Source organism: Takifugu flavidus, chromosome 8 (assembly GCF_003711565.1).
Source record: "Takifugu flavidus isolate HTHZ2018 chromosome 8, ASM371156v2, whole genome shotgun sequence".
NCBI lineage: Eukaryota > Metazoa > Chordata > Actinopteri > Tetraodontiformes > Tetraodontidae > Takifugu > Takifugu flavidus.
Genome location: NC_079527.1, coordinates 4272973 through 4296807, shown reverse-complemented (window position 1 = coordinate 4296807; position 23835 = coordinate 4272973). Strand labels below are relative to the sequence as shown.

General features: G+C 39.6%; 1 protein-coding gene across 2 annotated transcripts; it reads right to left on the bottom strand.

Annotated features, from left to right (window-relative positions):
* Nucleotides 1–5234: 5234 nt before the first annotated feature.
* Nucleotides 5235–22234, bottom strand: LOC130530422 (LHFPL tetraspan subfamily member 4 protein-like). Of its 2 annotated transcripts, XM_057041597.1 has the most exons (4): nt 20770–22234; nt 14401–14637; nt 11156–11172; nt 5235–10923 (listed from the first exon to the last, which is right to left on the bottom strand). In XM_057041597.1, exons 1-4 carry the CDS (start codon nt 21176–21178, stop codon nt 10870–10872), a joined length of 717 nt encoding a protein of 238 aa, XP_056897577.1. In that variant the 5' UTR covers nt 21179–22234; the 3' UTR covers nt 5235–10869. The 2 variants fall into 2 exon arrangements, with proteins under 2 accessions (XP_056897577.1, XP_056897576.1); XM_057041596.1 differs by lacking the exon at nt 11156–11172 and having other exon boundaries at nt 20770–22228.
* Nucleotides 22235–23835: the final 1601 nt, after the last annotated feature.

The window sequence follows — 23835 nt, the reverse complement described above, 5'->3', positions numbered from 1 at the left end:
AGGTCTGGAGCTTCACTAACTTCTCTGTCTCCTCTGGTTTCATGGATAAATATAGCTGAGTGTCATCAGCATAACAATGAAAACTTATCCCATGCTGCAGAATAATGTTTCCTCAGGGAAGCATGTACAAGGTGAAAAGGATTGGTCCAAGTACAGAAGCTTGTAGAACTCCATGGCTAACCCTACTGTATGGAGAGGGAATACCATGGACATGAGGAAACTGGTATCTATCTGATAAATACGATCTAAACCAGTCTAGTGCTGCCCCTTTAATCCCAATCACATGTTCCAGTCTATGTAACAGGATGCTGTGATCAACTGTATCAAAAGCAGCACTGAGGTCCAGCAGAACCAGCATAGAAACCAGTCCATGATTTGAAGCTATGAGAAGATCATTAGTAACTTTAAGAAGTGTTGTTTCTGTGCTGTGATGAGCTCTAAAGCCTGACTGCAACATCTCAAACAGGCTGTTTCTCTGCAGGTATTCCAGTAACTGAGTCACCACAATCTTCTCAAGAATTTTAGAGATAAAAGGAAGGTTGGATATCAGCCTATAATTTGCTAGTACGTCCGGATCCAGTGATGGTTTTTTAAGCAATGGCTTAATCACTGCCACCTTGTAGGACCGGGGTACATAACCTGTCACTAAAGAACAATTGATCTGGTCCGGGATCGAACTGCCTATAGCTCATGAAGTCTTCACCACTAAGGGAAGAGGGGATACGTGGATATAAAACACTGTGACTCTTGGTTAATTTGGCCACAGTGCTGAAAAGAAACTTGGGGTTGTTCTTGTTTTCTTCAATTAAAGAAGAAAAATAAGCTGATCTAGCCTTATGGAGGGCCTTTTTGTAGACTACCAGACAGTCTTTCCAGGCTACCTGATAGCTATACATTTTACAAGAATGCCACTTCCTTTCTAGTATGCACACTTTCTGCTTGAGGGTCCTGATATGTGAATTATACCAGGGGGCACACCTCCTCTGATTTACTATTTTCTTTTTCAGGGGGGGCAAGAGAATCAAGCGTGATTCTCAGTGAGGTTGCTGCACCTTCAGCAATAGAGTCAACCTCAGCAGGGCTAAGATTATAATTATTGATCCCTGGTGAAACACATGGTGGTCCTGGGATTAGCACAGGAATCACTTCCTTAAACTTAGCTACAGCATTATCTGAAAGACATCTGCTATAGTAAGACTTTGTTCTGAGCATAGAAGAATCCTTAATCATAAATGTAAAAGTGATCAAAGAATGATCTGACAGGAGGGGGTTCTGAGGGAACACTGACACATGTTCTACCTCAACACCATAAGTCAGGACTAGATCGAGGGTGTGGTTAAAGCTATGAGTTGGTTGGTTTATCTGCTGGAGGAAACCAACTGACTCAACTAATGAAATGAAGCCATTTCTAAAGCTGTCATTTATAACATCTATATGGATATCAAAGTCTCCAATGATAATGACTTTGTCTGTTCTGAGGACTAAGTCAGATAAGAAATCAGAGAACTCAGATAGGAACTCTGAATGTGGCCCAGCAGGAGGCCGATATACAACTACAAACAAAAGCGGCTTTTCTGTCTTCCAGTTCAGATGGGTGATGCCAAGAGTCAGGCTTTCAAATGAACTGGAACCATGTTTTGGTCTAGGACTAATTAATAACTTGGAGTGATAGATTGCTGCCACTCCCCCTCCTCGACCAGTAACACAAGGAATATGATAATTAAGATGGGTAGGAGTAGATTCATTTAAGCTAACATACTCCTCCTCCTGAAGCCAGGTCTCAGTAAGACAATGTGATGATCCGCTATCAGGTTGTGCACTAACAGGGATTTACACAAAAGAGATCTAATATTTAAGAGTCCACATTTAATTGTGATGTTAGTTTCTCCAATTTGTGCTTTGGTATTAATTTTAATAAGATTATGGTGATTGACCACTCCCCTACTCTGTGCTTGGTGAACTTTTAACCGTGGAACAGAGACTACCTCTATAGTGTTAAGTATGTTATTGTTGGTGGATGAGGGTTCTGTGGAAGCAGCAGAGAGGTGTGTAAGACTACAACTCTGCATCCTGGTCTGGACCCTGGTTTGTCAGGTCACTTTGGGTCTAATAAAATTAGCCAAGTTACTAGAAATGAGAGAGGCACCATCCCGTGTGGGAGATCAGACCAGGTTTACCCCAAAACTCTTCCAATTGTCCATAAAGTACACCTGGTTTTCAGGGCACCACCGTGACAGCCAGCGACGAAGCAACGACATGCGACTAAACATTTCATCACTGGCCAGTGGGTGTGTCGCCGAGTGGGGAAAAACGATTAGCCACAGGAAGCGGTTGGTGGTGCACCGTGGGCCTTTGGTTTGGGCTACGCTTCCTGCGAACCGTCACCCAGCCGCCCTGGCTAGCCGGCTGCTCGGCTGCTGCCGGAAGACCACTAGCTCTAGCTACGCTAGGCAGCTCCGCAGCAGCTACCTTCTCCTGACTACCTGATGCAACTCCGGATAACTCCAAGCTGCGGAACTGCATCTCAAGCTCACTAAGTCTCGCCTCCAGAGCCATTAATAAACTACACTTTCTGCACCTATTCCCTTCACTAAAGGAGGCAGAGGAGTAACTAAACATTTCACACGCTGAACAAACAAAGACACCGGGTGAAACAGACGGTGAGGCCATGCTAATGCTAATAATCGGCAGAGCCCTGTATTTGTTTAATATTATTTCTCACTGTTGTTATCAGGTGACTAGAATGTCCCAAGTATTCAATTTTAAGTAAAGTGAATCCAACACACCTTGCACAGTGCAACCAACGAACGATTGAGAAGACAGGAAGTGATGCAGTACGTTACCCCAGGAACACCCTTCAAAAGTCGCTGCCTCCCGATCACTAGCGTCTGATCGTTTTCTTCGGCTTTGTGGTAAATGTGGGCCAATGGTATCTTCTCTTGTTCCGTTACTTCAAGTAACCTTCCCTGTTTTTCTTACTTCTCTTTCTAGGTCAGCACGCACCCCTCATTCAGAGGAACGATCTGCACTTCACGCACCTTCTCACCACGTGGTGCAGTTATCTTGGTTAATTAGTGTAAGGGGAGTGTACATTAAGGGAATGGGGGAGAAGCTTAAGGATGAATTGGCAGCGCGAGACGAGACGCCAAACCTCGAGACTTTGATGTCCCTCACAACGCGCCTGGAAAATTGCCTCAGAGACGGAGGGAGAGGTCCAGATTTAGCCGTTTTCTTCCTCCTACTTCTCCAGCAGCCCAAGTAGTCCCACGGTCAGTTTGTTGGAACCAATGTCTACCCCATGTGTGTCAGCCACAGTAGAGGAGCCCATGCAGATGGGTTGTGCTAGTCTGGTCTGATGTACTGCAGTGGAAGCATTTTTCTAAGTGGTGGATAGATTTTCCAAGGTGGTCCACTTCATCCCTCTTTCCAAGTTTCCTCCTTGTCAGCCATGTCTTCCGTCTTCATTTTTTCCCGATGGATATTGTGTCTGATTGAGGGCCCCAGTTTACATTCCGAGTTTGGAAGGCCTTCTGCAGCGCCCTTTGGGCCTCGGAGAGTCTCTCCTCTGGTTACCACCCACAGTCCAACAGTCAAGCAGAAAGAACAAACCAGTCTTTGGAGAGTGCCCTCCATTGCATGACCATGCACCATCCGATACTTTGGAGTTCTTTCCTGCCCTGGGTGGAGTACGCCCACAACTTTATGGTCTTGGCCTCCATGGGGACGTCTCCTTTTATGGCCTCCATTGGATATCAGCCACCTCTGTTTGAATTCCAGGAGGAGGTGGTGGCAGTGCCTTCTTTACAGGCCAACCTACGGCACTGCAAGGTGTGGGGGCGGGTCGGTTCTGCCCTCCTACGTGCTTCCTCACAGTGCCAGCGACAGGCCAACCATGACCATGTTCCAGCCCCATCCTATCTACCGGGCCAGAGGGTCTGGCTCTCCTCTAGGGATCTCCCTCTCCAAGTCGACTCCCAGAAACTTGCCCCTCGTTTTGTGGGACCATTTGTGATCGACCGCATTATCAACCCCTCCCCGGGTTCGCCTCAAGTTCCCTTCTTCACTTAGGCTTCATCCCACGTTCCATGTCTCTGTATTAAGTCGGTCTCTGAGTCAGACATGGTCCCTCTGGCCGAGCCCCCACCTCCCCCCATGTTATTGATAGTCTGACAGCCTACACGGTCCAGCGCATTCTGGATGTCCATCTGCGGGGATGTGGCCTCCAGTTCTTGGTCGATTGAGAGGGGTATAGTCCTGAGGAAAGATGCCACATCCTGGATAGCAGCCTCCAGCATTACTTTTACCGGTACCATCCCCAGAAGCCTATTAGGACGCCAGAAGGCGCCCATTGAGGGAAAGGTACTGTCATGGCCTGTGTGTCTGATGCCTTTTGTTTGTGTTTTGTGTTCCTGGTTTTCTCACTGGGGGGCATGGTGGATTCACCTTAGTAACATTCGCTGGTGACGTCACACCTGCAGCTGGTTTCCAGTCAACACCCTTCAAATGCCGCTGCCTCCCGATCACCAGCATCTGATTGTTTTCATTGGCTTTGTGGTAAACATGGGCCAATTTTATCTTCTCGTGTTCTGTCCCTTCAAATAACTTTTCCCGTTTTTCTCAAGTCTCTTCTTAGGTTACCACGCGCCCCTCATTCGGAGGAACAATATGCACTTCGCGCACCTTTTCACCACGTGGTGCAGTTATCTTGGTTACTTAAAATATTGTGTTAACACCGTCAGCTGTTTGTCTGCTTACGGTTCCTGCCTGAATTGCATCCTAACAGCTGTCCCTGCAATCCTAATATGATTTGTTCTGGCTCCAAGCAATGACAACCTCTTAGCCAGACGCCTCTCTTCAAAAATGGTAATGGTATATTAGTAATTTTGGTTTTGCTTATGAAAAATGGCTTTGCTGTAATTATTTAATAATAGGTCCTAAAAGCCTTGCAACCAACATCATGGACTACTTTTATGGTAATGACTGAACTTTTTGACATGATTGCATTGTTTTTCCTTGATAAGAACAGTTATCTTTGGAGAAAGTTTAGTTTGATCCAAACAGAGCAGAATTAATTTCTGAAAGTACGCGTCAAATCCAGACACAAATTCTGTCTTAAATATCTTGATGTTTAAGTTCTGTCTTACTCTCTGGAAGGAAAAAAAAGAATGCCTTTCAATACCTGCTAAAGGGAAGTATCTCCACCATGATTCGCAGTGGGGAAGAAATGTAAGCCGTTTCTGCCACGCATCTCTTCATTTTATTTTGTGACATCATCTATTTCCACTGTTCCGAGTGAACACATTATACAGTACAATGTAACTCCACAGGTTGAGCACTATGGTTGATGCTAAAAACTTAAAGGATGGCACCACTGGTTTGTTGATTAGTTACTCTCAAATGCTCTGGACTCAGATTGCATCAGGTTACACCTTCCTCATGATATGCATTTGTATGTAGATGGCCTGCGTGTTGTGATATTTTTGTTAATGTGATTCACACTGTGGCAAATGCAGGGCTGCATGCTTTGTCCTGCTTTTCCCTGCACAAATAGCCATGTTTAAATTATTGCTAGTTTATCGTGTTCCTTTTTTAAAAAAAAACAAAACAATGTGTTTTGGGTTTTTATGTTGTTTAAGTACAACCTCATTCATCCACAGATTTGTCCCTGATTTTGAATGTAAAATATTTTTATTTGAACTTTTCAAAACGTGTTTGAATAACAGAAATTGTCATCGTGGTGAGCTGGAATACTATCCACAAGTATGATTTAAACAGTCATTAAAAAATCCCCCCCCCCAAAAAAAAAAAAAAAAAAAATCATGTTATAATTTACAAAAAGAAACAAGCTTAATTCAGATCTGGCAATCTTGATCAAGCAACTTCATTACTAGAAGTTTATACAATTGATGAAAAGATGAGGTTTCAAAAAACACATCTTTTAGTAACATTAAGAATCTGAGATGTCTGGTATTACAGAATCCTCAAAAACATCAAACACAAATTAAAGGAAAATACAAAGTAAAACATTCTGTTGCTTACACCAAAGCAAAGATCTCAACAGTGTGAATTGAAGATTATTAGTTTATCCTTCTTTTCTTAGACAAAAACTTATTTTCTTTTTATGTCATCACAATAGTTAATGGTATCTGCATTTCAAGAATTAACATAAAGTCAAATATTAACATAAAACAGTCACTAGATGTTTTTCTCACAATCCATCTAACCATCATATCTATACATAAAATTGCATCATTAAAAACTAGTATGATGAAATAATTGACACAGTGATGACATTTACAGTCATGGTATATTTACTGTTGACGATTGGAAAAAATATTTTCATCTCTGTGTCCTTTTTTCATTATGAGCTTTATATTTTCCTGCAATTCAAGGCTGAGGTGAATTAATTTTTCTCTTGGAAATGTTTGAAACGGAATTGACCTCAAATTGCAGTAAAACCTATCTGTCATTGGTGTAGTCAGAGTATGAAGTATTTTGTAGAAAAACACCTACAGTTTCACTACTTGTTTTGCTGGTTCTCCACCACATCTCGGTTAGATCAAAAGTTCTTAGAGGCACCTGGAGTGGTACAAATATGTGCTCATCATGGTTAAGGTATTGTCATTTCCCTTGTAATTATCAAGTCCCCAGTAACAACAGATTTGGAAATCAGACCCAATGTATCCCATCAATCTAGTAATCATGCTATGTTTAATAAGACCACTTATATGTCTCAGGCCTTTTATAATTTGTAGAGTTGAACTCTATGTCCCATTATAATGTCCGCAAAGAAATAATGATTGCTGTAGGAGATGTGAAATCACAATACATAATATATGAGAGACAATATCGCCATTTATTGATTTTAATATGAAAATAAAAATATAAAATGCTATCTAAGCAAGCTCATTGATTTGCTCATGTCGGCCTAAATGATAAAAGTAAAAACAGCTTCACCAATGAGGAAAAGTGTTTCTTTTCGTTGGTAAGTGAGGGCCCATCTTTCCCATATTAAATGGATTGATTACCCTTCGAAATGTCCAAAACATATATAGCGCAAAATTACGCAAAGAGCAGTTGTGGACAACATCACTAGATGCAGCATAAGGTCTATTTTCATGTATCATAAGAGCCAACTAAAACCAGTCGATTTCTCAGACAAATATGACATTTGGGCCACATCACAACAAGAGAATTATCTACAAAACATACTTCTCTGTGAGATTTGTTTTTATTATTTCTTTAGTAAGCCTTTAATACAGTGCTGCATGTACAGCTTCCTGAGAGTTGGCTACTGGTAGCAACCATGACAAATCTAGGTATCTGCTCACTGTGTGTATAGATTGCATGGCTGCACGATTAATAAACTGAAGATGAAGGTTGGTTACACAGCCAATGTCAATTATATGTTTAGGTTACCCAGTTACTATTGAGAAGATAGAAAGCGGTGGTTCAAGCCCTGGTGTGGTCGAAACCTAGGAGGTGTTCTGGTAGCAGGGGGAGGTGCAAGGACACCTTCAGAGAACTGCTGAGGTACCCTTGAGCAAGGTAGCAATGCGATGAGCTGACAACTGCCCATATGCACCTGGGCTAGGCTCCAGCACTCTCCCTGTGTGTGTGTGTGTATACTGAACATGATACGCAAAGTATCTAAGGGATGGAAGTAAAAAACACACAGGTTTTAATAAAAAAAAGGTAAAAGCTCAATTGTTTATGTGGCACATTTAATCTGCTATAAAGTATAAATGTTTGCTCCAATAGCACTGTAGTATTGTAAAGGGGATGTATTTATCAAAAGAGATTGGACATGTTCCACGGGGAGTGTGCAAAATTACCATTATACTATTAACCCAAGTATTGATTTGAACGTAGTTAATTTCATATTTCCTGTGTTTTAAAACACATAAATTACTTAGGAACCAATCATTCCTGTTTTGTCTTTATTATATTCTATGAGTTTAGCAGGGATGACTTGTGTGAAGTACATCACTGTTTAATTAATAATGTGCTGAATATAGAAATTCATTTTTGTGTGTATAATTTAATGTGTATATTCTAATAGGATGTTTACTCAGGCAATATATAAATCCATTCAGCTGTGATCCAAGCATCGAATGGAAACAGTACTCTGAACTCCATATGACTTACAGAGAGTATTGGTAAAGTGATTATAAACATGCCATCAAGTTATTCTGGTTTGATATTCCCAGCCTAAAATATTACAGTATGGTAGAGGTCTAAAACAACTACCATGTCAATCCTTTGGTACTGCACCAGCATTTTGGGGATTTGAATGGCAAAATAACTCTGGGTGTTTTGTGTTTTGGCATATGCAGTATGTTGGCATATGCAGTTTCTCTTTTCTGGCAAATTGGTCATGTAAAATAGATCAACCTAGGGGCAACAAAACTTTGCCAGTATGTATTATATGTATTGGGAAGTGTGCCAACCAATGCAAAGAGTTCTAGTCAAATGGTGGTTTGATAGATTTGGGGGGGAAAAAACCTATTTGTGTGAAACTGGAAAATTCATCAATAAACAGAGTTGGAGGCTAAGAACAATTAGTCACACAAGCAAGTATTAAAACATAATTAAAAAAAACAAAACAGCATTATTTATGGTGATTTCATTTTTGTCACTGAAATGGTACCTATTTCAAATACAAGCAATATTCAAATACAAGCAACTTATTCATAGATACCTAGTAATGCCACGTTTCCACTGACGTGCTGAGCCATCCTGCTGTATTCAACTCTACTTGCATTTTTTTGTGAGGAAAAGTACCTGGTACCTGGTGCTACTTTTATGGTATCTGCTCCTTTAGTCTCCCAAAAAATGCAGTCCAGTACTTTAAGATATTAAATGGTGACATAGACACATTGGAGACATTGCAATGCTCTGGTTGGCCATGAGATTATTATCACTGGCTAGTGACGAGAGCATTAAATTTCAGAAAACTCAAAACAGTTTTTAAAACCTTGTAAAGTAAATGATAGGGGCTATAAGGTAATACCCTCATCCAATGAAGTAAAGATAGGACTTTTTGTTTTTTAAAAGGACTTGCAGCACCAATGGGTAAGAGATGGGAGAAGAGTTGCCTTGACACAGCAATGGAGTTGTTGGAAACTTGATTTTTTTGTAATTTTCAGCTTTTTTACAGTACCCATTACATTCATGGTGAGGTCACTTTGAACAAACAAGTATATTTATAAATAACATTGTTTCCAGTATGCGGACAATGAGCTGATAGCTAGCCACCAGACCTGTCCTCCACTTGCATTTTGCGATTGCTTCGTTATTGTGGGGGTGGGGAGAATATTCAGGTTGCCAGTAACATTTGATAATGTAATCAAATGTTAGTTTTGCTTATAAAGTCTGGTTTTATGTGTTGAAGTTACATTCTGTTTGTGTACTTAAATTGTGTATTTTCAATGAAGTCTTGCTACAGTTTGGATTTTGCACATGTAATCTGTCTAGATTTTGATTCCAACTATAATAAAAAGATGCAACACTACAAAACAAACATTTATCAAAAAAAGCCAACGAGTTATTTACATGCTACCAGCCAGATCTGCATGGGGATAGGTTAGAGAGAAAGAGAGGGAGTGTGTGCACATACAGAACGCGCATGTATATGCCATCACAGAAGTTTTGCGTGGCATGAAGGGGGTATTTTTTTTGTGGTGGAAATGCTCCTCACAAAAGGTACTGGCTCTCAACAGTGAGTAGAGTAGAGCTAATACTGTCAGTGTCAGTAGAAATGCGGCATAAATGACATCTAAAGACATGCAGCACTTGGGGGTTTCCTCTGAGAGAAGATTGAGTCAAACAGCCATATTTTACACAGTCCTAAGACATCAGTAGTGTAAACTGACCCTTGTCTGTAAGAACCAGACTGGTTTAAGCTGCACACCAGAGAGAGGGTATTGTAAAATAATAAAACTAAATAATAGACTAAAACCATTTAAAATATCTGAGTTGGCTTACTGCATTATAGAAAAGAAAATGACCAATTACACTAAGCAACACTGAGGCCGTGTTGATGTGGCAGAAGCATTTTCATTGCCAGAAAATGATTGATTCCTTTTCTTTTTCTACTCAGTAATGTAGTAAAATATATCCAGTTTTGCCATAAATCTAATCTGACCAAATCAGAACCATGTATTTTTACATACACCAGTGAGCAATCAGGATGAGGACACCAAAACCATAGATAGTGAAGTGCAGGAGTTGAGTGCAATGAAGTCCAATGATGCTTTGCTTGTCTGTTGTTTCTGTCAGGAGAACTGTTATATACATTTTAAGTATGTACTGTAGAGAATCTCCCAGAGATGTTGAGGTCCTGTAAAGCTGCAATGGGGGGGTCCCTAATATTCCTTGACAGCAAAGGTCAAAGATGAAGAGCCATACAAATCCCTGTTAAAGTGTGGTAAATGTTCACTGTGTCGCTGTATTGCGAGTCTTGACTCATCAAGTATTTGCAATCTATTTTTATAAAACTTTGAATGTACACTACACAAAACTCAGTCATCAAACAGGTTTTTTTTTTAAACGAATCATCAAATCACATATGGACATAATGGTTCTTCTCAAGGATTTAAATATTGACACAAATCAATACTTTAAACATAACATGTTTTTTCCCATCATAAAGGTATTCAGAAAGTAAGTGTAATGTTAAATGCTCTGTACAACCATGTATATTTTCTTCTCAAAATAGAGCTGTGCATTTTTTTTTCAATCTTACAGAATCCTGTACACTAAGAGTCTGCAATGGGATTGGGTGATGTCTTGATCATCAAACCGAAGTAGAGAGTAGAGAGTCATATGTGACAGCGTAAAAGAAGGTTTCCAATGCGACTCTTGCCCTCAGTGGAGTCGTTGCACTCCATACCTTGGTTCATTTCGGTCACGCACTTCAATCTGTCAAGAACAGGACAGAAGATTCTTCAGCTTTATCTTTACTAAATAATACAGTTCTATTCTGTATGGTACATTTCATATTCCTTGATCTTGCACTGTTATGGCTAAGAATGTAGGACAAAAAAACCCAAAGCATCTTGAGCAACCTGAAGGGGTGGACTGCAGTAGAGAACAGAAACCCTGAAACCAAAACATAATGGCCATGCAGAGTATAACATAAAACTGAACCTACCCTTGAAGCAGAAAAGTCTGTAAAGAGAAAACAAAGAAACAAACAAGTAAGGAGTTACTGACTGTTATGTTATGCTGCTTACGATTTAAGATTGTTCCTTAGAACTGGACCTAGATTTTGTTTAAATAGTAAGTCAAATACATATTAGGAGTTTTAAAAGGTTTCTAACGAAATTAAAAAATGTGTAATGGGAAAGTACGGCAAATACTATGTCACAATGTTTTCAATGAAATTTGTTGACATCAACAAGTTCTGTTGCTTTATGAATGCAAAGCTGAATATGCCTTGAGAAAATTGTAGGCAGAATTCTTTTTCAGATTTTGGTATGGAAGCACTGGATGTGTAAACAGTTCATCAGATAAAAACTAAAAGACACACCCATGCCCTGGAATAGCTCCGGTTACCATGGAAACCACCATGAAGGTAGATTTTCAGAGAATTGAGACACTTTATGTCATTACTCTGTCTTTTGATTTCCCCTTCTCTTTCTCTCAATCCTCTACCATCCTTTATCTGGCTGTATAGCTGTATCTGCATCTTTCTTCTAAGGTTTATGCCACAGTCTGTTGTGTCCTACATTCAGTTTGCATATTTGGATTAAATACATGATTTTTACATAAAGAGAAATTTTATTGTTTTTCATTGCTTCAAAGAAATCCTGTTATTGCTGTCCTCTCTCTCTCCTTTCAGATGAAGCAATGCAAGTAAAGTGTCATCGTGTCATCACAATGGCAACACAATGTTGTTTATCCCTGGTTTTGGTTATTCATATACATATAGTTTTTTTTATTGGTGTTTTTTCCATATATATTTTAATATTTTTTTTTTCATGTAACTATACAACTACAACAATGATCTAAGTACAATTAGTGCAATGTTAAAATTATTTATCTCGGTATTCAAGCAAAACCTATCCACATTAACTTCTCTGTCTTCATCTGCCATGTCTTCTTCTACCAAATGTCTAATAAGTGGGACATTAAACCTTGTCACATTATGGTTTTCACAAGTATTGATGCACTCTTGACGCAACATTTTGATTCCAGACTTGTTCCACTTGTGTTCTTAACTTAACGAGCCCTATGGAGCATGACAGTGACCACATGGTTGCGGATTTCAACAAAGTCAATATGAGAATTGTCCTGCCAATATATATCTAACTGTCTTATGTAATGAGACCACATGATCCTTCCAGTGGATATAAATCTGCCACTCTCCCTTTAGCCAATCAAATCTCATCTTCAGTTTGGCTTCATCTAGGCAGGAGGAAAAGACCAGTGATACTTTGGTCTAAGCATTTGGGTGTTGCTTTACAAGACGTCCAACTCTATGGACTTGAGTGTCTTAACAGACATTAATTTGAACAAACATGCGGGCATGATGCCATAATGGCAAATATATTAATAATGTCAGGTTACCGTAGAGGGGTAACAGGAGTCCAAAACCAGAAATGGCTTGTTAATGGTCAAGTCAAAGCATGACATAAAGCATGGGCTGATGGTGATTTAAAAGACTACCAGAGAACCCGTACAGCAATGGGGAGTGACAAGAGGCAGTATCGGAACAGAGCTGGGTCTAGTTACAAGGGCTCTAAATTTAGGAACACGTCTTCTCGACTGAGAACCATCACAGACTACAAAAGACCAAATTAAGTGAACACCTTTTTTGTTTGAGAGCAGTGATAAAGAGCACAACATCAGTGTTCTCAGTTGTGTGTAAACACCTTTAGTAAATGTGTTTTTCAAAACTGGTCCTGTCTGAGTTCCTCTGTGTCCACCATTAAGTCCATCCCCAAGAAGTCACAAATTAACTGGCTAACTAACTAACTTGTCCTTTGACCAGTGTTGCAGGAAGAAGGGCAATCTTTTCTTTTTCTTTTAATAGCCTAGATATATTTAGGTTTGGGAGTGAGACTTAAGGATTTTGTAGTCAGTAATTGCTGCTGTAATTATTTTGCATATAACATTAAAAATCATTATTTGAACACGTTGCCCTCAAATTTCACTTACAGTGATGAGGACATACTCCACACATTTAACCAGTCACAAACTGTAATTTAGAACATGTAAAAGTTCAATTAACTAGATGATCTTTATCAATAGTTTTAACACACCAAGAGTCCTATCTTCATCTGTGACACCTGTTGCTGTAAAAAGTTTAATATTTATGATATGTCCTTTTTGAGGTCAGCCTTTTTTCCCCCAAGTCTATCTTTCTCAGCACCACTCCCTCTGCTCCTGGGTAAGTGCTTCTTCCTTTATTAATTCAGGGCGTATATTTTGCATGGTAGTGGAACAAATACTGAGACTGACTAAAAAATGAGTTTAGTTTGGAATATAAACAGGTCAGACATTATTTTGCCTGGTCATCAAAAAGATATACCGTATTTTCTGGACTGTATGTCGCTCTGGAGTTTAAATTATAATAAAGAAGAAAAATAGATATATAAGTCGCACTGGACTATAAGTCGCATTTTGGGGGAAAATTTATTTGATAAAATCCGAGACCAAGAATATACATTTCATCTTGAAAGGCAATTAGCACTGATTAGCGATAGGGTTACGGTATGCTAATGTAACAAATTCAGCTACATGACCCACAACGAACTGAGTACGTGTCTGCTTTGTTAACGTAACACATTAACAGTTATTCAGATAACTATAGCATAAAGAACATCCGAGCAAGTTTACCAAACAATCAAGTCTAACTCCATAGACGAAGCACCGCTTCTTCTTCTGCGTCGCTAAAGGAACTCGTTCCTCAGGTACACATGCCTAGAGCGCCCTCTTGTGGTTGTCAGTATGAAAATAACAAACATTTAGGTCGCTCCGGAGTACAAGTCGCACCCCTGACAAACTATGAAAAAAAGTACGACTTATAGTCCGGAAAATATGGTACAGTATTTTTTGCCTGACCAAATTGGTTAACAAAAGGATTCATTATTTTACACAAATAAATTAAACATTAAATGAGTTCACTATATAAAATGAACAAATTGATGGCATTATTTGAAATGTAATGTGATTTTACCATAATGAAAGTTTATTTGTATAATTGATATATTTTTTGTTGTTTATGTACAGGCTAAATTTAACAACCATTAAGTGATTTTCAGAAATAGAATATTGATGACTTTTTTAGAATTATTCAATGCCCTAATGGAACGCTAATAGTAAACTACTATTACTCTAATACTCTAGAATATAAAGAATACAGTGTGTGGCATTAATTATATTTTTATTTACCTTTGCTGTCTGTCTGTAAATCATCAAGGTAGAAGTCTGTCTGCCTGTTACCCAGGACAAAGGCCAGGAATGAGAGGATCAGGGCATCCAGAATGCCAATTATGGCCAGCATGTAGGCCCAGCGTACAGAGCAGTCACCAAGAGAATATTTCCCTGCTTGCTCCCCGCACATATCCCGAATCACCTCGGCATCCCATCCATCCGGAAAGATCATGCAACCCAGCACGAGGCACACTCCTGAAGAAAAAAAACATACACATAGAGAATGAGATATGTTCCAGAATCTGTAATAAAAATGAAAACAAAGAATTTTTGTGGCTACATTTAAACAAAAATATACCATTAAATAGTCTAAAATAGTAAATTACATCCTTCATTCAGTCCTTTGAAGTATCTACTTAGTAGTAGTAGTAGTAAATTCTACTATATCTATTTTAGCAAACAAAAAGTGCAGATGGAGCCACTTTCCAGTTGATGAACAGTAGAAATTCTTGTGAAATCCTTGAGTTACTATGATTAACAATGCTGATATATTTTGACAAGTACTTAATAACTTATATTAATAACTAATGTATTATTAATTTACTTGAAAACATACTTTTCCTCATTACAAATATCATTGTGGTTCATCTAAGATTAAATACTTCTGGTAGGTTTACATACCAGCGAACCTGGGATAACAGAGAAACAGTCCAAATGTACAATTTATTTAATAAATGCATATACTTTCTCTGCCACAACCACACAGTTTATGGGACCTATGGAAACACGGTGTTAAAAAAAAGATTCTCCAACAAATGTGATAATCTATACTTTACACGTCTGCTTGTTCAACAAAGTGAGCCCATATGGGAGCTCATTGTGCTATATTCTTTTCTAACCAGCACTGTTCAAAGCACTTCCTGATGTTCTGTGAATATAGTGGCTTCCATTGGGAGCTAGAGAATATATATGACAGATGTCACATGAACCTTTATTTCAGAAAGACAGCTTTTCAACATATCATTTTGAGAGAGTCATCAGGCTTGCTCAATTTACCGTGTTTTCACAACTATAAGGCGCACCTAAAACACTGAGATTTTCTCAAAAATCGACGGTGCGCCTTATAATATGGAGCGCCTTGTGTGTGGACTGAGTTCCAAAATCTGGTGTGCGTCTTTGGTGGGTGCACTACGGTAAACGCTCCACCAATCGATTAGCGGCACACCTACACATAAGGATCCCCTAAAATGGCGCCGGTCAAGCGAGACGCTTATGAATGAGGCTTACTTTAAACTGCAGGCCATCGAATATGCGGCTGAAAATGGCAATCAAGCAATCTTAGTGTTTTCGTTTTATAAGGCGGCGGCATCTCGCCATACGCGCGAGGACAACTGGCGCAGTGTGGACTGTTAAATATTAGATCTCTTTTGTGTAAATCCCTGTTAGTGCACAACCTGATAGCGGATCATCACATTGATTTATTTTGTCTTACTGAGACCTGGCTTCAGGAGGAGGAGTATGTTAGCTTAAATGAATCTACTCCTCCTACCCATCTTAATTATCATATTCCACATGTTACTGGTCGAGGAGGGGGAGTGGCAGCAATCTATCACTCCAAGTTATTAATTAGTCCAAGACCAAAACATGGTTCCAGTTCATTTGAAAGCCTGACTCTTGGCATCACCCATCTGAACTGGAAGACAGAAAAGCCACTTTTGTTTGTAGTTGTGTATTGGCCTCCTGCTGGGCCACATTCAGAGTTCCTATCTGAGTTCTCTGATTTCTTATCTGACTTAGTCCTCAGAACAGACAAAGTCATTATCATTGGAGACTTTAATATCCATATAGATGTTATAAATGACAGCTTTAGAAATGGCTTCATTTCATTACTTGAGTCAGTTGGTTTCCTTCTAATGATCTTCTCATAGCTTCCGATCATGGACTGGTCTCTATGCTGGTTCTGCTGGACCTCAGTGCTGCTTTTGATACAGTTGATCACAGCATCCTGTTACAGAGACTGGAGCATGTGATTGGGATTAAAGGGACAGCACTAGACTGGTTTAGATCGTATGCATCAGATAGATACCAGTTTGCTCATGTCCATGGCGTTCCCTCTTCATACAGTAGGGTTAGCCATGGAGTTCCACAAGGTTCTGTACTTGGACCAATCCTTTTCACCCTGTACATGCTTCCCTTAGGAAACATTATTTGGCAGCATGGGATACATTTTCATTGTTATGCTGATGACACTCATCTATATTTATCCATGAAACCAGAGGAGACAGAGAAGTTAGTGAAGCTCCAGACCTGTCTTAAAGACATAAAGTCTTGGATGTCTTCAAATTTCCTCCTCCTTAACTCTGGAAAAACTGAGGTCATGGTGTTTGGTCCTGAACCTCTCAGGGATAGATTAGATCACATGATCACTCTAGATGGTATCTCATTAACATCTAGTCTCTCTGTGAGGAATCTAGGAGTAACTTTTGACCAAAATCCCTCCTTCAACTCACACATTAAAACAGTCTCCAGAAGTGCCTTTTTTCACTTGAGAAACATCACAAAGATCAGGAAACTACTGACGCGGCATGATGCTGAAAAGTTAGTCCATGCATTTGTTACTTCCAGGCTGGACTATTGTAATTCTTTATTATCAGGGTGTCCAAGCAACTCTTTAAGAAGCCACCAGTTGATCCAAAATGCTGCAGCTAGAGTTCTGACAGGTATTGACAAAAGAGATCACATAACTCCTGTACAGGCGTCTCTTCATTGGCTGCCCGTTAAATTTAGAATAATTTTTAAAACCCTTCTTTTGACCTACAAGGTCCTCAGAGGCCTCGCTCCATCCTACCTGGAGGGGCTAGTGACACCTTACCAGCCAAATAGACCGCTCCGCTCTCAGAATGCTGGTCTACTTGTGGTTCCCAGAGTCTCTAGGAGTAGAATGGGGGGCCGAGCATTTAGCTATCAGGCCCCCTTGCTATGGAACCAGTTCCCTGTCCAGGTACGGGAGGCTGACTCCATCGCTACTGTTAAGATTGGGCTTAATACCTACCTCTTTGAAAAAGTTTATTGTTACTAATTCTGTAGTTTCAGTTATTATCATAGACAGACAAATTATCATACTTAGGGGGTCGTCTAATCATTAGGTTAACATCTTAGCTATGCTGCTATAGGCCAAGGCTGCTGGGGTCCAGAAACATGATCACCTCTGTCACCCCACTGGGTCATGGTCTCCTCTCCTCTCCTCTCCTCTCCTCTCTCTCCTCTCCTCTCCTCTCCTCTCCTCATCAAGTAGACTAGTGATGCTATTTCTTGTGTAGTTTTTCTGCTTATAGCGCTCAGCAGCTGTCTTAGTGAATCTGTAAGTGCGTAGGAATCTCTTTAGCACTTGAAGATTGAGAATAGGACCGTTAACAGTCGTTGGTTCAGGGGGGAGGAAAAATCCCATGAATCGTGATGGTTTTCGAGCCGACGAAAATTCTTCCAATTAGCCTTGAATGTCCAGGCTGATGTCCAGCCAGGTCATCGCTGTCGTGACAGCCGTCCAGCCCCTGAAGAGCCAGGTTAGCACAGTCAGAGGTGCCTGGTTCTTATTCGGCTAACTCGTCAGCGAACTCCATGTGGTCTGCCCAGCTTTCGACGGGGTCTCCGACCAGAAGTTCCTTGCCTTCGAACATAGACGAAGCCAGTCCCTTTGACGAGGAAAGAAGTGGGTCCTGCTGAGCCACGATTGCCTTACCGAGTACTTTCTCCATTAATTTAACTTGCCTCTCGAGGGTTGGACCACGAAGCAGGTGGCAGTGTGCACATGAGACCGGCTCTGTTAATGCCCTCCTGGCATGGCAAATCCCCAGGCAGACGGGACAAACTTCATGGAGATCCTTTTCATGCAGGGAGAAGCCACACTCCTGACGACAGGGGCAAACTGAAGACTTCTTCCTCGCATGATTAGGTTCCGAACTCATACCAAGATGGAAAGTTGTACGAAGACAAATTCGAAATTAGCACTCCGCGGGTAGCCAGTGGCTAACACCAACAGGGGCAGTTCAGCTAAATTTGAGTCGGCTGTAGCCATAACGAAGACAAAGCTAACTAGCAGCACCCAGTTAGCCAGACTTGTGGAGGTGTTCTTAGCGAGGTGAAGAGCATAAGAACTGAGAAATGACCATGGCGATGGGAATTTAAATGTGAGGGCGGACCTCACATACGTCACCTTGGGTTATTTGCCTTAAAAGGCGTGAATAGCGGTTTCTTCAGAGGGAGCATTAGGCAATCTGTTCCTCTTGCTACACATTCATCAACAGGAAGGACAATAAAACCAGCTTTAGGTTAGACTTAAATTTAGTTTTGTTGATACGAACAGGCTGAGCAGCAGGAGTACCACATTGCACTCATGACAGGTATTTTGTGTCTTTCCACACTGAAAAGAAAATAGCAAAATTAAGATTTTGGAATCACATAAAAATCAAGTAAATCTTCATAAACCACATAAATATTAATTTTCATTTCCTTGTTCCTACCCTACTTTAGATTTGCATATAGTACAGTTAACTAGCCGCTGTATTTATTTAAACTGTATAAACTTATAACAGAACAAGAAACTGTAATGCAGGAGTAAGATTGATGCCTTTAGATTAAAAAGGAGGCAATGCTGTGTTAAATAACCTAACGGTATATAAATTCATAGTATGACATGCTGGTCAGTAGATTAATTCTCAACTCGTAGTATGAGGCAGGGACAGCATGTGAATTGGCTGTAAATGCAAATTTTAGCAGCGATTAGCAGCACAAATTTCAGTCAAGTAACAGCTAAATCATATTCACTGTAATGTAAAACCTCTCTTTTACTGACTTTATAGGATGCTTTTGAAAAATGAGGAAGGATTCAATCAAAGCATCATGTTTCCTCTCTTACATTAATGTCAATCATTCCCTCAGTGTTTTATTTTTGCAGGAGCTGTTTTTCTTTGTAGGTTCTGTCATTTCATGTAGTTCAGTTATTTATTTACATTCAGATTTTTTGATTAATTAGATTCAATAATTTTGATGCTATAAATACAGGCTCACACATTACAATTAATTTATGCTCATTGATGTTGTATGGGAGCAACACAGTACCCTGGCACCATTTCAACTACTGCTATTGCAGACCCTGAATACAAAAAATGTTCTCTCTTCCTCTCTTTCTATCCATCTCATTTTAAGTCAGTATGCTGACTGCTTCTGTACATGTTTTGACTCCCACATTGTGTTGCTTAGACTACTTGTCACACTGATCAGCCTATAAAGAAGTTAGATGTGTACAACAGGCTAAATAGAAAGGCTGTGGCTAAAATCATGTTGCACCTTCTAACCTAGGCAGAGTGCCGCCATCTCTCAAAGGCTAAGTTATGCTTATATACCCATTATTTCCTGGTAACATCTAATCTTCATCTATTAAATTGCTATCAATGGCAATTTTGAAAACTCATAAATTCAAAGTTTAAAAAAATGCATTTCACCAAATTAATTTTCAACTTTGCAGGTTGTTCAGATCACTGACAAGGAAATCAAAACAAAAGGTTCATTAAGTAGTCATGTTTAGTGCTAATTCAAAATTATATAGCCAAAAACTGTTAAATCATATGACACTGTCACTTACGTTAAACTCAAACTCTCAAAACTATAGGTGGAGTTAAAAAATTATGTTCTTATTAGTTATTCAGATCTAATACCTGTTTGTTATTGAAAAAATATAGCATCAACATAATATTGTATTTGAAGTCCAATTACATGCTAAAAACACTGGATATTTAGAACTGATCCTAAATCACCCCTTATTAACTACACACTACCCTTATAGCCAATGTGGACCTCACACAGTACATATATGTTGGGAGTAAACCATAATCTACAACACAACTGACAAACTCTAAGTTGCAACAGCAGTAGCTGCAACAATGCCATTTTGAATTCACTCATGCTATCACTTTGAAAATACTGTCAGGCATCAATATTACTTTGCTTTACCAAACATCATGTTGCACCACACTACAGTGTATTGTGCTGAAAAGGGATGAAGAGATAGCATTCCACATCATCAGCACCAGCTGTAATTCTGGAGGTGAAGTAATGGATCCCTAAGTCATCAATTACAGCAAAGACCTCCAGACTCAGTTGTTTCTTTGTATGCATGAATAATGGGTCAAATAATTCTCACTGACTCAGCCATGTTATTGTTGCAACAGAAAATCTGTTACACACTCCTGACAGGTTTAGAATAAAAGGAGTATTTGATACAATATTGATTCCTGTAGAAGATAATAGATAGATAGATAGATAGATAGATAGATAGATAGATAGATAGATAGATAGATAGATAGATAGATAGATAGAGAGGGAGCTTACCACACAGCAGCTGCATCCAAGCGCAGGTCTTGTAAACAGTAGAGGTGTTGCAGAAGAAGAAGAGCGCCATGCAGGCAATGCAGCTAAGAATCAGCACCATGGAGAGAAGCACGAACACTGAGGCTGCCTTGAAGGCTCCGGATGGGATTGAGCTGAAGTCAGAGAAGCTACCCACGCAGGTGAGCTCCCGGCTCGGCGATGGTCCAGTACCCACACAGTAGTGGAAGAGGCCGAAGTAGCCAACCTGTGGTGTGGTGACGCTGTCGCCAATCCAGTAGGGCTGAATGAACACCACGACATTGACGATGGCAAAGCAGATAGTGAAGATGGCCCAAAGCACTCCGATGGCCCGGGAGTTGCGCATGTAATTGTCATGATAAATCTTGGAGGCTTCTTGGGAAGGCAACATGTTTGGTGTTTTTTGTTTATTTGTAGGTTTTCTTTCTTCCTTTCTTGCTTTCTTATTTATATTCAATAATTCAAACAATAAAAAATGCAAAATTTACTTATAAAAAATAACTGAAAGCTTCACACCCCTGCTGTCCATTTAAAACAGATTTTCGTTTTGCCTTTTTTTTTATTCATAGGCTGATCATCGGGCCTACATATCTACAGAGCATAAATGTAACCTATAAATCTAACCTAACAGGACCTAACATTGCAAAATTGAGAAAATGCTACGCTGAAGCAACAGAAAAATCATAGCCAACCTACGCCACTAATGAATAATTTACCAGAATCAGTGATTCAACATTGCTGCCAAGGCGTGCTTCTATATGGCTACACCTTCAATAATTTAAGAAGAGAAAATAGTAAATAATAATAATAACAATAATCTCTCTCTATATATATCGTTCTGCTTATTTCACAGTGGTCGAGTGGAGGGGCCTTACAGCTGCTTTTCATCTTCATTCACCGGTTCAAAGATTCGTGCAGGATGTCTTTTGTTGCCATTCGTTGAGAAAGGATGCGTCTTGTTGTCCGTAGTGCAAACGATAGCCCCTGAATTTACCTTCCGAGACATACGTGGTTTGCTTCCTCTGCTCGCCTTCAATGTCCGCGCAGAAAAGTAAAACGAGGACAGCAATATATTAGGAATAAAAAAACAGTAATCAAGACTAGCCTTTAGTCTGGTTCCGCTGTCAAATTTTAACAGTCCTTTTGCGTAAATCCGACATCCCCCACCGCCGCAACTCCATTATCGTCATGCTTTTGTCGTCGCCTTTATCCAGTATGTCTTCTCTCCCTCTCCCTTCCTCCGTCCTCCTCCCTTTTTTCTGCTGCGCGCACTGGTCTGGAAGATGCTGATGTTGTGCTGATGACAGCGATAGTGCGCGTTCGTTTACAGGCGCCGTGGAACACTAACAACAGCAGTACGGGTGCATTTGCATACGAGCGAGCACCAGATCCTATTCACTTTGAATACAAAAATCTGAACTAGCTTCTGGTCTATACACACAATATGAGAGCTTGTACTTGGAAAAATAAGAGCTAATAATAATGATTGAAATAATCACTTTTGTCACGGGTGTCCTGCTGGTTTTAATGCGTCAAGGTTATTTTTATAAATTGATGCGTAATGTATGTGTTATTTTGACACCTTAAAATACTATAAATGATTTGTTATTTTGGCAATAAATATGAATATAAAAATTGTTATCATTTGACTATTAACTTATTTGCTGACTGTTTTACAAAGATGGAAATATCAACTTATTTTTTTCCAAGTTTTGTTTTCTAAGGCTTTACTAAAATATAAAATGGAATGTCACTTCTCTAGGCATCTTCATTTGAAGTGTTTTGCACATGACAGACCAATTGTTTTCCATCTTCATGAAAACATATGGTATGTCACCCTCAGCATATGTGAAGATGGAAAACAGGTCTGGAAAAGATAAAGCCAATGATTTACAGTCATAGATGGGAAGCAGATGCTCAAATCACAGTATTTTTTGATTAAACCCAAATGAATAGACACCTTTTCTGGACACTTGATGGATTTTGTTTTACTGTTGTAAAAATAGTTTATAGTAATTGCTTCAATGATTGTTCTTTTACAGTAGTAAAAATTGTAGATATTAATTGGCTCAATGATTCTAATTTGAATGCATTTAATTATGTATTTACGGATGTAGACATGTAGACTTGCTCAAATTCAAACCAAGCATCAGAAGGAGGAAGAAAGGAGATTTAAATGACCGTATGTTGTTGGTGCTGGGACAGCTGGTCTAGGTATTTCAGAAACTGTTGATCTACAGGTATCTTCACGCACAAGTAGGTCTATACATAAACAAGATGCACAAGATGCAGGACTGAAATGGATGACAGTGATTGATTCATGGTGACAAGTGATATTTAATTGTTCAGTTTGATAAAAAAGTTACTCAGTCCAAAAATCAGGCAGAGATTTTTCAAAAAAGGATGAGACAAAAGGCAAGGTAAAAAACAAACAAACAAACAAAAATAATCAAAGACCTACACTACAAGAATGTGACAAGAAAATGCTGGATTGAGACAGAGACACAGAGGGAATTAAATACAAACTGATAAGGGGAGTGATGCAGGGAAGTGGGGACACAACTAGGAAACAGGTGCACACAGACAGAGCGGGGGCAGGGCAGACATGAACCTGAAACAACTAAAACAGGAAGCATGAATCATGCGAGGGAAAGAAGACAAACTTAACAAACAGGCGAGTATGACACTCCGAGATTTACAGAGAAAAGAGAAAATATGCAGTGTAGATGAATATTCCGTGTTGATGTGAGGGATCAGAGGGGAATGGTAGACTGGTTTGAAATGTTAGAAAGGCAAGACTAAATAACCACTGATTACAATGGTACCATCTTTGAAAGCACAACCCGTCAAACCTTGAATAAGATGGGCTATAGCAGCAGAAGACCACATCAGGTGACAGGTGTCAGCTAACAACAGGAAAAAAGGTCAAATTTGAGCCACAGTGTCAGCTGCAACAATTAGATGGTAGGGCCAAACAACATGAAAGTGCTCAAATAAATTAGAGGAACACTTTTTAATCAGAGTATAGCAACCTATCAGTCAAACTTC